The following is a 17,736-nucleotide window of genomic DNA, read 5'->3' on the forward strand; positions in this document are numbered from 1 at the left end:
AATGCTTTTCACTTACTGCCACTAAACAGCTGTCACCTACAAAATATTACATAGAAATGTGGTATCTCTGCCCTCTGCAAGCCAATGTGTTCATGGGCAATCAGGGATAGATATTGGGGCTCAAGGAAGAATTGAAACAAAATTCTCACCAGCAACATCAGCCATACTCCAAACTCAAATATTCCAGTGACAGTAAAATGCTTTGGAATATCTGGAGGGTATGAGCAAAATGCCATTTTCTCAAACCCCAAGAAACAACTAACACTCACTCACCTCAGAAATAGAATTAAAGAAGATGCCACACAGGTAAAGTCTAAAGCACATTTATTTTCCCATTTGTTTTCTTTTCTCCTGATACAAAATCAGTAAGCGTTTAACGGCATTGAAGAACAGTGAGAGCAGCAGACCCCTCTATCTGACTGCACGTCTTCACTTTCTCATGCAGAAAGAAATCTCACACCCAGTTCACCAGCGCTCGAAATTAACTCGATTCCACCAGCTCCAGTAACAACAAACCCATTAGTACATTGAATCTGTTGAGAAAATATGTTTTTAAAAAAACCCCAGGGTGTGTGTGTGTGTGTGTGTGTGAGTGAGAGAGAGAGAGAGAGTGAGAGAGAGTGAGAGAGAGAAAGAAAGAAAGAGGGAGAAAGACAGAAAGAGAAAGAAAGAGAGAGAGAGCAGAATTAATGTGTCCCCACCCTCAACGACTCAAAAAATTGATTTCTCAAGAGGCACCTTGCAGTTAATTTCGAACGAGGTTATTCAAATAGCCTCCCCCCCCACACAGTACACTGCTCCAGGAGGAGCACACCAAAAGTTTGGAAATGAAACTTGCTGGTTAGTTGCAAACAGGTTTCCTATCACAGCCAGTAAGCTCGCAGCTTCACAATCCACAAAATCAAATACAGTGAGGAAAAGGGGGGAAAAGAAAAATCACATCTGATCAATAAATATAGTTGCCAAATCTGGTTGAATGCATTCCTGGAGGTTTCCTCACATGATCTTCAGTCTCCACTCGCCCTCACCCAGTGAAAACAACCATTCGCCTCCCCACCCACCTCAAATACATTTATGTAACTAATAAACTAAATGTGTTCAAGGAAAGAGAAAACAAAAATCTTTGTTTTGTTGCAACCCTGTGGTTTTTCTCCAGGGTTCCTTACAGCAACATCCAGGGGGTTAATCTTTAATGCCTTAACAGCCAAAGACAATTTTGCAAGTTCGATGGGGCGATATATCAGTGTACACACAATACAACCCGAGCTACATTGGAAAAACCTTGAGGCCTGAGGCCTTGACAAGACAACGTATATTTACAAAATACAGCACAATATCTACAACAACATAAAAAGCTCAATTAAACTTGATGCAAGTTATGAAAAAAAAATCAATGGCAAAGCAAACAAGATTCTTGCAACCAAGAGCTTGTAATCCCAATTCTTTTTTGTTCCCCCCCCAACCCCCATGTTTCTTCACTAGCTTCCTGCAAAGATCTGGTTAGTCCAATTAAATCAGAGCCAAAATAAAATTAGGTTAAAAAGAGAGAGGCCACATTTGTCAAATCCCTTTTGTTCAGTTTGTACCTAACAGTATTAACAAGATGATGTGAGCAATAGGAACTGTATTAAATTGTTGGCCTTGTGTTAAAATCTCTGTAACATGGTGCTAGGTTTAATTTACAAAAGAAGGGTGTGTGTGTAAGGCGTCGAGAGGTTTAGTGTGCTCATATCGAGAAGTGTGTGATTTGTGCCAGTCAGTGTGGTGATACATGAAGAGGATAAAATATTCTCTCTTATTTCTCCTTGAAAGAATAGGAACTACAACATTATGGTCCAAGCAAGGGGCTCAGTTACTATCCCGAAACATTCCACTTCAAACCTTGCACTGGGAGTCAATACAATCAGCCCCTTGGCATTTCTTCCTTTTGCTGTTTTTTGCAAAACAAAACAAGACACAAACAGTTGTTAAACATTCAAAGAAAAAAATCTTTGTGACAACGTTCCACTGACATCGGAGAGCTCTAGAATACCAATTGAACACTGACGGCAAAACGAGATTCATTTTCAGTCACTGCACTGTGCACTTTATGAACAAATATAATACAAACCACTGTCATCACAGCATACACTCATCTATCTTAGGTGGCAGTGAGATACACGTTGTTCTCATGCACTATGTTAGCGCAAACCAATAGGAAACGAAGAAGTGAACCCAACAAATAATGTGCCAAGTCCAACTCTATATACACAGGAGATTAACTTCTGTTCAAGATCCGCGGACAATAACTCGGACTCCCCCGCCGCTCAGCTGCATTCCTCACATTTGGTTTTTCCTCTTCTTTCACTCTTTCGTTCGTCTATACGCTCAGGACTTTTAGGCACTAGCTTCTCATCATTCCTTTATTTCTTAACGTGCATGTAATGACAAGTCAGAAGATAAGTGTGAATGGATAAATTCTACGATTTATTGGTATATGGGCATTGAAGGATCCCACATTCTCCCTCCATGTTAGACAAAGGAGTTCATGGCATTGACTGGGGATGGGGCTTCGGAGCTCTCATTCCCCTCCACTGCTTCTTTTTCCTTCTTTCCGCTGTACTGTCCAATAAAAGAGCCGTCTTCATTGAACTGACCTTCACCGCCCTCACCGTAGTCAACCAGGCTGTCATCACTCACACCCTTCTTAACTGTCCCATCGGAAGGCGTCCGGCTCCCTTTGAGGGGTTTATGGTCCTCTGTGTCACTGAAAAGGAGGATCACGTTTAATAAAGGAGCAGGTCTTAAATTGTGAGCACAGTGCAGAGCAAAACCACTAATTTTTACGAAAATATCAACGCAAATATTGGCAAACATACGCATTTACAAAGCTCAACCGGCTGAACGAATGGGAAGCCGTTCTCATGGCGCACTCCATTATGTTACATCACATCCAAAGTGCAAGGGGTTGCCACGCATCATCCAGTTCAATCAATCAATCAGTCACTTATCTCACTCCGTCTACCACCAATGGGTTACAACTACCATTCAAGACATTTCAAGATAGGAAGGGATCATGGAAATGAAGGTGAGCAGTTCATGGCATGGTGCATTTCACTATCTAGAAAAGGATGGCAGCATTTATCAAGTGAGAAATGACATATTTGGAATGTCCTTTTCTAGCCCAGGATATACGTCCAACCATGGCTACGTTGCTCCTTGACAGCTGTCTCAATGACCAAAGTCAGATTAGAACTAGAGCTTAGACTCCTTCTTGTCTTGTTGAGCCTTTTGTAAATCAACTGCGATGCACAGTAGCAACTAACTGGGGCTACACAGATACATCTGTCCTTTGGGCTGGAAAAGGGATGATGGCTGTTAGTTAGCAGGAATAGACACCACCTGGGAAGTTATATGCACATGAAAAAGAACATGGAGACTGTCTGAAATGAAGAGTTTTGAGTTGAAGCTCATTCCATGAAGTGGAAATGTTAAGCAAATGCGAGAGGGGGCATTCAAATCATTCAGTGTTACTCAAGGCATGCCAGACTTTCAGTTACTACCTTACCTTTCCAGAGACCTACATTTTCCGTTAAAGAATGCAGAAGGAATAAATGAAAACAGTCAGGAGAAACAGCAAAGTCGGTCTGTTGTCAGGCGCGCGTAATTCTTGGACAACCGGCCCCAGTTTTTAATAGGAGAGTACGTCTAAAAGCTGCATTAGTAAGAGGGGAGAGAAGAGACCAACAGAAGGCAAACACATGTGAATACAATCTTTGCTCCCCCATAGTACGGAGGATGCTCGATAAGCAGTCAACCAAGGAAGACCTGAAGGCTGCCCTGAATGAGCAATTACTGGTGTGCCTCCCATGCTTATAAGTCTGGTAGGACTCCCTCTTGGATGCTGCAAGAGATTCTGAGCAGGTCTCCCCTCAACACCAACACTTTCCAACCAAAGTTCATTATCCCCCATTATAAGGAGAAAAGAACGCTAACCTTTATGCTGAAGGACCAAAGCTATCCATAGTGCTCTGTAATGCATTCGCAATAATCTTTCTTCACAAGAAACAGATTAAATGAGCAAGCTTGGTGATGATCACACTATAAATGGATGACTGGCTTACATCAGTTTTGTTCAACTACAGTCAGAACATCTCCCACTTATATGAAGAACCCCAGAACCCAAAGCATCTCACAGTCAATGAGGTTGGTTTTGAAGGGTCAGACTAATACAGGAATCGCAGCAGCAAGGCCCTAAAAGCAGCAATAATGACTAGATCCTCAATTTTACTGGTGTTGGGATTGTTCTTGATTATACCAAGACTCTCAAACACCAACCCAAGTGCATGTACAATCAACTTAAGAAAGAAAATTGCTGTTCAGTTGATGCTGCTGGGACACCAATTCCAAAGATGACAGGTCTAGTGATGTGGACTGAACTTCAAGTAGATTGAAGGATGGGAAGGAAAAGCAGGCACATGGGCAGGGAGATCACTCTCCTCATACAAATACTGTCGATCACCCCAATGGACATAACGTCTGTTGGAATACTAAGCCACAGAGACCACAAAAAAATTCAAACTTCCAGACTCGTTAGCTGATCTCAGCTAAGCCGTCACTACTTGCTCTCAGTACCTGTCGGGTGTTATAATTACTGTTGTGGGAAATTCATGCAGGAGTAGTAAAGGACCGGGTCAAGCCTTAATGCTTCCTGAGGTCAACCAGCCAGCTAAGATTGATGGTTATGATTTACACCTATAATTGCTTCCTCATGGTACTATGCCCCCACCTCAAGAGTTGGAACCACTAGGGAAGGAAAACGAAAGCACCAACCCACTGGATCTAAGAGCGCCACATGGGGGCACAGAGAGGACACCAGCTCAGGGTCTACAGAATGCCAATAACCTCAGCAGCCAGCAGCTCCAGTCATATCCCATACAAACCTATGAATTAGGAGCAGAACAAGGCTATTACATCGCCCAGGTCTGCTCTGCCATGTAATAAGATCATAGTGGACCTGAATGTCACTTTGATTTCATGTCCCTGCCTATCTCCAATATCCTCTAACTCTTGGTCAGTCAAGAATCTTTCTCTGCCTTAAAAATATTCAATGACACTGCATCTATGGGGAAGAGAGTTCCACAAAGTCAGGCATGTTGGAGAAAAAAAAAGAGTTGCTCCTCATTGTTTTAGATATGAGGGCCTTTCTTTTTAAACTGTGCTCCCAATACTAGTCCCTCCCACAAGGACCAACATCCCCTCAGCATCCATTCCACTCCATCAAATCCCCTCAGCATCTCAAGTTCTCATTCTTCAGAAACCCAATGGACACATTGGCTCAACTTGTCAAAACTTTCTTCATAAGATAACCACCTCACCATCCCAGGAATCAGTTGAATGAACATTCTCCAAACTGTTTCTCATGCAAATATGTTCTTTCTTAATAAGACGACCAGACCTGTATATTGCATTCCAAACACAATCTCACTCATGCGCTGTACAACTACAGCAAAACATTGCTACTTTCATCCCCAGTCACATGCTCAATCTTTTGCTAGTTACTATACAGCCACATGATGTTATATATCCGCACAAATCAAAACTGTTTATAAATATGGCTACCCAATTTTCAAAATCACACTTGTAGAGTTACATGCTCTTCACTGGAACTAACTAGAACGAGGGGGGCATAGCCTCAAAATAAGGGGAGAGCAGATTTTGGACTGAGTTGAGGAGGAACTTCTTCACCCAGAGGGTTGTGAATGGGTGGAATTCCCCGCCCAGTGAAGCAATTGAGGCTACGTCACCAAATGTTTTAAGACAAAGATAGGTCAGCTTTTAAACTGTAAAGAAATTCAGGGTTATGGTGAGCAAGCAGGTACATGGAGCCGAGTCCATGAACAGATCAGCCATGATCTTATTAAATGGCAGAGCAGGCTTGAAGGGGGCAGACGGCCTACTCCTGCTCCTAGTTTGTATGCTGTTACGAATTGAATGCTGACAATGACAAAGTAAAGTGAGGAAGAGAAGAAAAAGAAATTGTGTCAAACATCTACATCCCCATCAAGAAAATTATTCAGGAAAACCTTCAACACTGTTCAGGATACAGGCCTAGAAAATTTCAGAACTGAACTTAATTGTCAAATGATTTAAAAAAAACAGAAGTATCTTCTGCTCCTTCACTCTCATCAATGTTAGCTCTCAGTGGGGGTGGGGGTGGGGGTGGGGATGGAGGGGGAGGGGGAGGTCTTCACGAATTATTGCTCAAAGGCCAGGTGACTAACACTCTGTGCAAAATAGAAAAGCTGATCAGATAGAGAAGGAATCACAACCAGATTAAACAATCCTATCCTCACTGCATTCTTTCTAACAACTGACAATGGATGATCATAAACATCATAATCACCTACATCTAACCCCAGTGCTTGGTTGAAGTCAGCTAACACAGTACAATGTTAACCTGGGCTATTCAGCTGGCATGGCTCATCGTTGTCAACTCAGTTATGGCTGCTACTCAAAGTCCAGCTGCTGACCAATACCACTGCCACTGAATTCTATAAAATGCAAATCCTCATGTCAACCTCTGGAAGGCGTGAATCAGAAACTTTACCCAAACAATTAGTGACGGGTTGTCTTCTTGACCTGCTGTTAGCAGCTTTGAAACAACTTGCGGCTTTTTTCCAGATCGCATTTATAGTAGTCAATTTCCAATTTTCAAGCTCCCACTGCAGCACACTTCAAAAGCACTTCGATGGCCTTACACTACTTTGGGTATTCTGAGATAAAGGAATTATATATTGTCACACCAGCATTGCATTTGCACTCGATTTTTTTCTTCTCTTTCAGTGGCACTTCAGTGCTAGATTTTTGTTTGTGAACACAAACGAATCCCGAGTGCTCAAATGTACTTCATGTAGGGGGCACCTAGTGCTAGCAGAAATCAAAGTCCAACAGATACTTAATGCACTTCCTGAATATGATGGAAAGGACAAAGTATTTCCCAGATTTGATGATGACACTGAGTGACAGGGCATCAGAACTGTCCTTATATTTTCATTATTGCCATACTTGTTCTTAACTTGGACGTGAATGATATTCTCTGATTAATCCAATTGGAAAGTGAAGAGTCTTCAAGACATCTAGACATTGGACAACATTAAACAGTAATTTCAAAACTATGTTAGATAGGAATTGTTGCGTGCATTGCTGACAGGACACCCCGTGTATATAAACTGCAAATGTAAAGGTTGCAAGACCTGAATTCATCTTCCACCCACGTTTTTAATTCCCAGCAACTGCATGGTATGTTTCCTTTTTTTAACCTTTCCTCCCACTCCACACTGCTGCTTAAGTTATAACTTGCTACCACTTATCCTTCCGATCATCAGAATTCACATTGGGTAGAATAGTACATTGATCCCAGCGGAGATGCTTACAACCAAATAAGTCTGTCATTAGTGAGAGAAAAAAAAATCACATAATGGATGCTGTGAAAGTGTTGGCATTCAATGCATCGCAACTGAGTCTAAATATGAAAGTCAGTTGGCAGATCCTCATTGTTTCTATATCTTTCCTTTCAGACTCGCTTCAGTCAACACACCATATATATTGCTTCCATGATTAGCAAAGCATTGTCGTAGGGAAAGAAATTCTGACCAAATGTTTCCCACTTTTATTCAACTACCCCTGTCCTTCTGCTCCCTCCATTGGCCACTTAACCCCTCACAGGTACTGGTTGCTGCTGGGTTTGGGAGAAAGGAGGGTGTGTCATGGGATCTCATTCACACAAAACGCAGAGTTCCATGGCCAGCAATCCAAAAAAGGACTCATGAAGCATTGACAAATTGATACATTAATGGGACTGAAAGGAAACAAATCAACTGAAGGAAAAGAGCAGGGACTCTGAATAAAATATGGCTAACGTGGAAGCCTGATTAAGGAGAATTTAAAAATTAAGCATGCAAATTACTCAAGATGGCATTACAAAGTGGAATGCCTCATCTTGATTTATGATGGAAACTATTTTTAGTCATTCAAATCTCAAATAATTCCAACTTGACAAGGTCTCACTTGAAGCTATAATTAGGTTGAAACAGTTAAATAGAAAACTTACATACAATTGCGGCTCACAATTTGCATTTTACGAGAACTCCCAGTCAGTTTGATTACAATTTCATCTTCTGTTTGCATTTCAGGTTTTCCCTGAGAACGGACTGGAGACCATAGCTCACTGCTTTGCACTCCAGAACTCGACCAACCCAGATTGCCATCACTTTCCAATTTTGATTGTCAATTCTCCCAAAGGTACTAGTAGTCAAATTCTCTGTATGGTGCTATGTATGCCTGGGCCTTGCTGAATTGGGCCACCACCGCTGCTTAGCTGACCGATAACTCAAGCACCTTTGCTGTTTAAATCTGGTGAGGTAAAATGCTTTGCATGTTGCTTCACGCCAACACCAGTGCAGCGCTACTACATGAAGTGAAAGTGAGAAGAGTGGGCCATTGGAAGAATGGGTACAAAGACCAATTTGTAATCCTTCATGTTTGACATGGTTGGATCATTTAGCTCCCTCTTGGAGGAAGCATCTGTGTTCTGAGAATTAAAAAACCCAAAAACTAAGCATTACATTCCACCTAACAGAGCATGTATGACTCAGGAGTGTACATATTAGCAGGAAGACACATCACACGACCTACTGGTGACACATGCACTGGATCGGAGAGACACAGACAAGAAATAATACAGGCTTGTTAGCAACAACTGAACGGAGAAGCCAAGGAAAAGGAGTCAGCCTTTCTGTAGTTTGTTCCGTCATCCAGTTAAATATGGCTCTTTAACATCCTAATTACACCTAACCATCCTGGTTCCATGTCCTTCATCGTTCTTACATTACATTTTAAAAAGTCTATCTCAATTTTTCAGTTGGAGGACCGGGAGGAAGTTTTTCCGATTTCCACAACCTTTTATGTGAGGCGTTTCCCAGAACAGTGGAGATCGGATTTTAAGTTTATCCCCACTTCTCCTTGCTACTGTCCCACCCAAAGAAATCATCTCTCCGTTTGCTCCCATCAAACCAAATTATCAGTTTAAATGCCTCGATTATCACTTCCATTGTATTTAATGTTTGTTGCCTGCTGCATCATTTAGCATTCCGTCCAAAGCCAACAATATCTTCCTTTGGTGTGGTGCCCACAACTGAAAGCACGTTCCCAACAGAAGTCTAACCAAAACTGTCCACCTGCAGCATAACCCTGACTCTTTCACTCTGATCTTCTGGAGAACAGTCCTTAATTTTTTTGAGAGGCTCAGCTATCCACTAGTTATTTCAGGCAGTTTTGTATTTATTACTTTCACCACATCAGCTGCAAATCTTTGCTCCTCCAGATTTCCCAGCTTCTCACCAATTAGAAAATACACAATCGGTTTTCCAAGTGTCTGAAAGTAGTGAGCTTACATTCCCTTAAAGTTCCAAGCATTCAGAATCAGGGGAATCCTAATATCAGGACAAGTAGGCTCCCGACTCTTCAATATATTGAGGCAGTGAGTTGGAAGGCTACGTGTGAAGCTAATGATCTTCAATACGGCTGCCACAATCCATGTCCATGATCCTACTTTGAGAAGGGGAAAATAAAAAACCATGTAGAGTTCATCTGCCTGTCAGTACACATGTGCAGCATGGGCAAGGAAAGGGCTTGTCTGTGTCAGCTGTGTTTGAACAGCAGGGGGCAGTCTCCAGCTTCACACATCAAGGTTGGTCACTTGAGTGAGAGAGTGGGTGGTGAGGAACGACTTGGGAAGTGGGTTACAGGCCGGACCCAATGTCTACAAGGCAGATGGATGTGCTGAATATGCGGAGAGAAAAAGACAATGGATAATAAAGGATCTGCATCTGTGTTGGTGCCTGTGTGTAGGTTTATTTTTGTCTCCTCTGTCTAGGTGTAACTGTATGTGTCAGTGTGTGTCACAACACCAGTTAGAATTTGTCTGTCTTTATGTAGATGTGTCTCTGTGCTTATGTGGCCCTATATATATGTGTGTGTGTGTTTGTGTGTGTGTCTGTGTGTGTGTGTGTGTGTGTGTGTGTGTGGGTGAGAGAGAGAGTGTGTGTTGATGTGTCTGAATCTGTGAGAGAGCCTTTGTGTGTGTCTGTGTGTGTGTGTGTATCTTCCATATTAATAACTCCTGTGGGTGTAAAGTGCGGAAAACCAGCTTGTGCGCTGAAAAAAAGATTACACATCAGTTCTCAGAGGTTTAATCAACAATAGTGGAATCAAGTTAAAAGTCCAACAAATTCAATTGAGTTTCAGCTTTCCAGACAAGCAACATTACGCAGTGCCAAGTAGCATCAACACATTCACCCTTCATTTCCATTAAGGTGCAACAATCTGGATTTTCTTGTCAAAATTTTCCCCTCCTCCTCCCTTCTCTTTCCCTCCTCCCCCCACCATCCTGCATTTAAACCCTCTGAATATGTTGGCTGATAGTGGGGCTTCCCTTGATTGGCAGTGATATCTTATATCACACTCCCCAGCCAGCTATTCCTTATTTGAGGCGAAAGGGAGGAGGCCCTGGAATCACATCCAACCATTGACCTGTTCCCCCGGGCACTGGTGTGGTAGCCAAGATTAGAGTAGTGCTGGAAAAGCACAGCAGGTCAGGCAGCATGCAAAGAGCAGGAAAATCAACTTTTCAGGCAAAAGCCCTTCATCAGGAATGAGTGGTGTGGTAGCCCCCGTGAGTGGAACACTGCCATTAAAAACAAGTCCCATCAACTGGTAAATTGTTGCACCCTAATGTTTTGTAGAAACAGCTAGGCATTATAGATGGACAGCAACATACAGCTAATTATACATTACAGAGATACTATGGATATATATATATATATGTATCTGTAAATAATTAGCAGTAATGTACATCAACAAAGCTTACAGGGCTTATGTCTCATACAAAATGGGAAAGAAATTCAAGTACAGGCATAAGAGGTATAAGAATTACAAGAACACATAAGGCTTCAATATCACAATAATCCTTTGGCACTGTATTGGAGATGGTGCTCTTCACTGCTTCAGAAGTACTTACTGTGTATTAAAAGGACAGGGTCATTATGAAAAATCATTTTTTTGTTTCAAGATTTGCCAAATATACACCAACCAAGATGGGTGTATTGGAAAGGTCACACAGCTCTTCTGTCTCTGGTGCAAGGGATGGGTCAAGAACCCCCCCTCTTCGAGGACCGTAGATGGATACCCCCCTCCCTCTTTGGAGATACACCCAGAGCTCACTCTCCTGTAAAGGAACCATCCATCAATGTCTTTCCATGTCCCCCACAACGCTCAACTCCCTCTTCTGTGATGGGACAGTGCTCCCACAGCACCCCCAATACTCTCCTCTTGACTGGAATACACTGCCTGTTCTCAATCCTGCTCTCAGCTCACATGAACATGCACAAGTTCACTCACTTGCATACGCACCCATTTATCAACTCATCACCAGGAGCGGGGTTCCTCAGCTGGGAGCAAGGAACCCTCTCACGTTTGTAGCTCAGAGTAAGCATACCGGAGCAACTGAAGGAGTTGCAAGTACCCAGCTCCTCATCAAAGGCATATTGGGAGAAAAGCGCAGTAAATAGTTCTGAAAAGGACAGAAATTTGAGTCTTCGGCTTCAAGGAAGTCTCTGAACATCTGATCCACACAATCACAATTTCAAGGAAATACTTCAGAGAAAGATTCTTTCAGGTTGCATGGAAAAGATTGATACTTGAAGAAAAGATTTTCTTGGCACTGAGCTAGAAGTTAGACTCTGAACACGAGTCTGTACATACTGTGTTATTTTTATATAAAGAGAGAGATTGTTAGCAAAGATATATTGCTGAAGCATTTTGTCTCGTCTTGACAAATGCAAAGACAAGAACTCCAAATTTCAAATGATTACAATGATTCAGATCTTTTTTGATTTGCCACAAAAGACATGCTTCAGGACCCTTCTCGATCCTGGCGCACTGACACCGTGGGACAGTTCAAACTATCAATGGCCAACGCCCCAGATCCCTTGGACCTTGCATGAATGGCTCTGGCATGAAGTTCCAGTCAGAGACATGACCTACCGAGACCATTACTCTCAAGAAGTTGGACAGATTAAAACCAGAATGTGGCAGCCAATGCTAGAAACAATACGGGTAGCTTATTTCACACTCAATAACCCTCCCTGTCCACCTATCCCCTCCAACCTATAAGTGGAAGCCAATGTGTTGCAATGCTGATCAGTATATACAGAGTCCCAGTGGTTGTGCGGCGTAGAGGGAATGCTGCTGACAACCTTGCATTTCCAAGGGCATTTCTGAAGAGACAGGGTTCACAAATCATAGAACAGAATCCCTGCAGTGCAAAAAGAAATGGTTTGGTCCATCGAGTCTGCATTGACCCTTTGAAGAGCATCCACCCAGACCATTCCCCAGCACTATATTTTCCCATCGATAATCCACCCAGCCTGCAATTTTGCATGGCCAAATCACCTAACATACACATCTTTAGGCTATGAGAGGAAACCCACCCAGACACAGGGAGAACACAGACAGTCACCCAAGGTTGGAATTGAACCCAGGACCCTGGTGCTGAGAGGCAGCAGAGCTAACCACTGAGCCAGCGTGCCACCCAAAAATTATTCTATTTAACAGAAAATATTGAAGCAATCGGCAACCCCTTTCCCCCCGACTCCTGGCGATGGCTGTGTCTTGGAAGATTTATCCCAACTATTGATATCACAGGAGGAAAAGGCACTGGCTGCTTCTCAAGCCAATTCTGATTGGAATCATTCACAAACTTGCCCCAGGGTCCCAGAAAATGATCACTCTTCAAAACCTGCTGCAGTGGTATGCCGGGGCTAAGCAATTCCTGATGGGAATGAGGGCAATGTGTCAGGATCAAGGGTCACTCCAGAGGGTAATGTGTCAGAGTCAAGGGTCATTCCAGAGAGCAATGTGTCAGGGTGAAGGAGTGAGGGGGGATAAGTCGCGGGGGATGATGGTTATTCCAGGGTCATTCCAGACAGAGAAATTAAGGCAATGTGTCAGGGGTGAAGGGTCATTCCATGTCAGGCTTGAGAAGATATGAATCCAATACTGCTGAGGTGAAACTGATAAAAGTGATTATTGAAAGGTCCCACAATTGTTAAAATCTATTTGTCAAGACTAAAGTTGCTAAGCTGAAATGAATTTCAAAGTTTTTGTCATAAATTGGACAGATTCAATTCAGGAATCCACAAGGTCATTGTTTCAAAACAATGCAGTATGTTGAGATTTGAAGAGAGGCATGGTAAAGGAATATAATATTAAATTGGAGAGGGTTCAGAAAAGGTTTACCAGAATATCGCTGGGACTGGAAGGTTTGAGTTATAAGGAGAGGCTGGTTAAGCTGTGCCTTTTTTCACTGGAGCATAGGAGGTTATAAAGTTTATAAAATCATGAGGAGCATAGTTAAAGTGAATAGCAAAAGTATTTTCCCTAGGATGGAAATTTGGAGTTCAAAGCTAGGGGGCATATTTTTAAGGTGAGAGGAGAAAGATTTAAGAAAAAGACATGGGGGCAATTTTTTCACACACAGGGTGGTTCGTATGTGGAATGAACTGCCAGAGGAAGCGGTGGATGCAGGTACAGTTACAGTATTGAAAAGACATTTCGACAGGTACATGAACAGGAAAGGTTTAGAGGGAAATGGGTCAGATGCAGGCAAGTGGGACTAGTTTAGCTTGGGAAACTTAGTCAGCATGGACGAGTTGGACTGAAGGGTCTGTCTCTGTGCTGTATGGCTATGATCTAAATCACGATGCAATTGAATAAAAATGAAAAGATAACGATCAAACCAGCCCATCCCAGAGTCACATGAAGACAACGTTCACATTCCTTAAATAGCTTTGTTCCACTGAAGCACCTTTTAACTCAAATCATGGATCAGGCATCAGGCAGCCTGAGCACAACAGGGTAGTGGTGTCCTTTTTAATTAAATCACCAAAGAGCCACTCACATTTCTAATTAAAGGAACAATTAACCAGCACTATCCACCAAGGGCAATACATGAGTACCAAACAAATTGGAGGGGACTAAATTAAAATTGAGTTGGAGGGGAAAATAATGCACCCTAACGTCTGTGGTGTCTACCCCTTCTCTCTCTCTCTCTCTCTCTCTCTGAAGGCACCTTGAGAGGCATTCCGACTCTATTCACTAGAGATAAGACTTAGACCCATTTCTCCGACTCCTGAGGTGAGGGAAGGCGCTGACCACCATTCTGCACACTAAACGATGCAGTTTACTTGACAACACTTTGTCAAATCCTGTTTCATGCCACCCAATTCAGCTTCCCCAAGGTTTGGTGAATTTTTGCGATGGTTTTGAACGATGGTCAAACGATGCTTGACAGATTTCACCTAAGCATAAGTTTTCACTCTAAAATGAGCTCACAGTAAAAACAGTTCCTCAGGCTTGCGCCGGGATTATTCCCCTCGGGCTGCACCTCAAATATACATACAGCTAGGCCTTGTGCCCTGCAGAGAAGCCCCCACAGCAACTGCAACCTCTGTTTCCAGAGAGTGTCACCCCTTTCTCTTAGATATCCAAAACAATAGCCAAAAATAAAAAGACCTTTAAGTTCCTTGCTTCCCCTCCATTCTGAATACCTGTCAACTCCATCTTCTTCAACTGTTGGAGTCCTCAAGTGATTGCCATCCTCTAAGCTTGTCCCAATTCTCATCTTCCCACCAACTTGACAGTCCCCCTTCTCCATCATACATCTCACTCTGCATCCTACCTCACCAATGCATTATTCAGCACTCCTCAATCCAACATCCATCTTCCTCTGTCCCAATATCCAGGCCACCTGCCCATCGACTGAGCCCCCTGCCTCTCTTACCTATACTCACCACCCTGATCTATGCTCACTTCGACTCATCCAGACATGCCTCCCCACACATCCGTGATGGAGGGCCCAATCTGTTAGTTTTAAAGAAAGCGCTTACACTTGGTGCAAAACGAATGCTGGGTTGGAGCAAGCGTGCAGTTTTCATGAATAACACTAATGTTAGATGCACTTGTTTATTCATTCTCGGGATGAGGGTGGCACTGGCTAGGCCAACATTTAATACCCATCCCAGAGGGAAGTTGAGAGCTAACCACAGTGCTGGAGTCATGTGTGTCCATATTGGGTAAGGATGACAGCTTCCTTCCCTAAAGGGCATTAGTGAACCATATGGGGTTTTCCAACATGGTCATCATTAGACTCTTAATTCCAGTTTTTTTTAAAATATAGAATTCAAATTCCACTCTCTGCCATGCTAGGATTTGAACCCAGGTTCTCCAAAACATTACCTTGGTCTCTGGATTAGCAGTCCAGTGATAATACCGCGAGGCCATCACCTCCCCTACTTTGTAAAAGGTCTACAGGTCGTGGCTATACCCATTCCTCAATTAACTGACCTTGGCTACAGTCAATACAAGAGCAAGCGAGCACTCAGCATGTCACGACTGATACAATGCCAGGCATTATCAAACCTGCAATAAATCAAACAACCTGCTCCAGCCTCCAGATATAACTGTTTCTACTCCAACAGTGCTGGGGAGGTACAATCTCCAGAGCCCGTTGTAAGCAACTTTTATTTATATACTGTCCTTAAGCTAAAGAAACATCCCAGAAGTGTTTAAGCGCATTATAACACAAAGCTTGATACAGAGTTTGTGTGGTGCAGTGGTAGAGTCTCTCCCTCTGAGCCAGGAGGTCTGGGGTTAAGTCCCATTTTTCCAAAGGTGTCACATAACAATGTATGTACAGGTTGGTTAAAAATAGAAGAAAAAAAACTGATACTGAGATTCAGGGCAGCCCATAGATCAAACGGCAACTGGAAGGAAGTAAGTGAGGTGGAAAGAGGCAAGGAGGGAATGAGAATTTGAGATACAGACAACTGAAGACACGGTCAGGAATGGTAAAGACCATAAGTAATAGGAATCGAAGTAGGTTGCTTAGCCCCTCAAACGCACTCTGTGGAACATGGGAGACCAGCCAAGCATGCAGAGGAAAGATTGGGCTGTAAGATTTCAGCAGCAGGAACGAACTTGAGTGATGGAGGTCGAGAAAGACACTCTTAGACAAGGTGCAAATGAGAAGTCAGAAGCTCATTCCAGGATCAAATGTGCTACCAGTGAAATAAAGAAAATGCAGATCAATAAATTGAACTCAGCATGGATCTGTTAAAACAATACATGTTTCATTGGGTTGAAGAGAATTGATGAGGTAATTTTCAAAAGACACTTCATGCATTTGTTAGCCAAGTTGTTGGGAGGCAAAGGCTTTCACTGTGTGGTTACAAAGTTGGCTAAGGGTCAGAAAGCAGAAAGTAGCAGTGAATCTGACAGTTCATCAGGCGATAGGAAGGCAGTCAGTCATATACCTAGGAACTGGTGTTGGCATCACTGCGTTTACAGTGATGGTGGTGCACAGGAAAATGGCAGATGAATTTGAATGATTTATTTTGGAACAATAGAAAGGAAAAGGTGCACATTTATTTGGGATGCAGGAACAGGGGCAGCTAAAAATGTTGAGAAGACAGTTAGAACAGGCACAATGTGATCCTTGGCTTTGTGAAGTAGATGCATAGAGTTTAAAATCAAATCAGTATTTCTACATCTTTAAAAAACACTGATTATCCCTCAATCTGTGTACTGTGGTTAATTCTACACAACCAGAGAATCAGAGTACAGAACAAGCCTTTCGGTTCATTGAATCTGCAACTAAACTAATCTAAATCTATACTGGTCCCACTTTCCAGCACTTAGCCTTGAATGATATGACATTTCAATTGCTCTTCAAAGTGTTTTTTTTTAAAGATTGAGAGGTTTCCTGACTCAACTACAGTGCATTTCTGACCCCCACCACCCTCTGGGTGAAAAAGATTTTCCTCAAACCCACTCTGAAGCTGCCTTTCACTTGAAAATTATGCCTCCTTGCTATTGACTCTTCAACTAAAGGGAACAGCTGTTTTCTATTCACCCTGTCCATGCCTTTCATAACATTATACACCTCTGACAGGTCGTGTTCAAGCTATGCTGCTCTAAAGGAAACAACCTGTGCTTATCCAGCCTCTCTTCCTAGCTAAACTATTCCATTCCAGGCAACATCCTAATGAGTCTTCACTGCACCAATCTCCAGCACAATCACATCCTTTCTATAGTACGGTGACCAGAGTTACATCTCGTATTTCAACTATGGCCTAACCAAAACCCTGTTCAGCTCCAACATGACTTTCCTGCTCTTGTAATGTATGCCAGGACTTACAAAGGCAATCGCCCCATCTGCCTTCGTAACAACCTTATTAACCTGTCCTGCCAACTTAGGACAGGCATTACAAGATCCCTCTGTTCCTCTGAGCTTCCTAGTACTTTAGGAGGACTGCTAAGCTCTTAGGAAAGATGTGGAGGAAATGTATAAGCGAGATACTTCACTGATACATATAAAATGAAGAAACTGAGGTTGGCCTCCTATGAAAAACAAAGATTAAGAGAAGATTTTCAAAATCATGAAAAACAAACAAGGGGAAATTGCTTCCAGTCATAGGGCAGGAGTCAAGGGACACGGATCTAAAGAGCTAGCAAAATAAGTGGAGATGATGTAAGGAGACTTTTATAGACAGTGAGTTACCATGACCTGTAATAAGCTGCTGAAAGTGAGAGAAATCAGGTTCAAGGATAACTTACAAAATAAGCTGGATGATAGCT

The 17,736-nt window shown here is 42.6% G+C and overlaps 1 protein-coding gene across 5 annotated transcripts in view; it reads right to left on the reverse strand.

Annotated features, from left to right (window-relative positions):
* Positions 1 to 307: 307 nt before the first annotated feature.
* nrcama (neuronal cell adhesion molecule a) overlaps positions 308 to 17,736 on the reverse strand; it is a 405,372-nt gene continuing 387,943 nt past the window's right edge. For all 5 annotated transcript variants that reach the window (XM_060839991.1, XM_060839992.1, XM_060839989.1 and 2 more), the window contains one exon: positions 308 to 2,746. In XM_060839991.1, the coding sequence (XP_060695974.1) occupies positions 2,512 to 2,746 (235 nt within the window). In that variant the 3' untranslated portion in view covers positions 308 to 2,511. The remainder of the gene's footprint in view (positions 2,747 to 17,736) is intronic.

The sequence above is a fragment of the Hemiscyllium ocellatum genome, chromosome 19 (genome assembly GCF_020745735.1).
Source record: "Hemiscyllium ocellatum isolate sHemOce1 chromosome 19, sHemOce1.pat.X.cur, whole genome shotgun sequence".
In the NCBI taxonomy this organism is placed as follows: Eukaryota; Metazoa; Chordata; class Chondrichthyes; order Orectolobiformes; family Hemiscylliidae; genus Hemiscyllium; species Hemiscyllium ocellatum.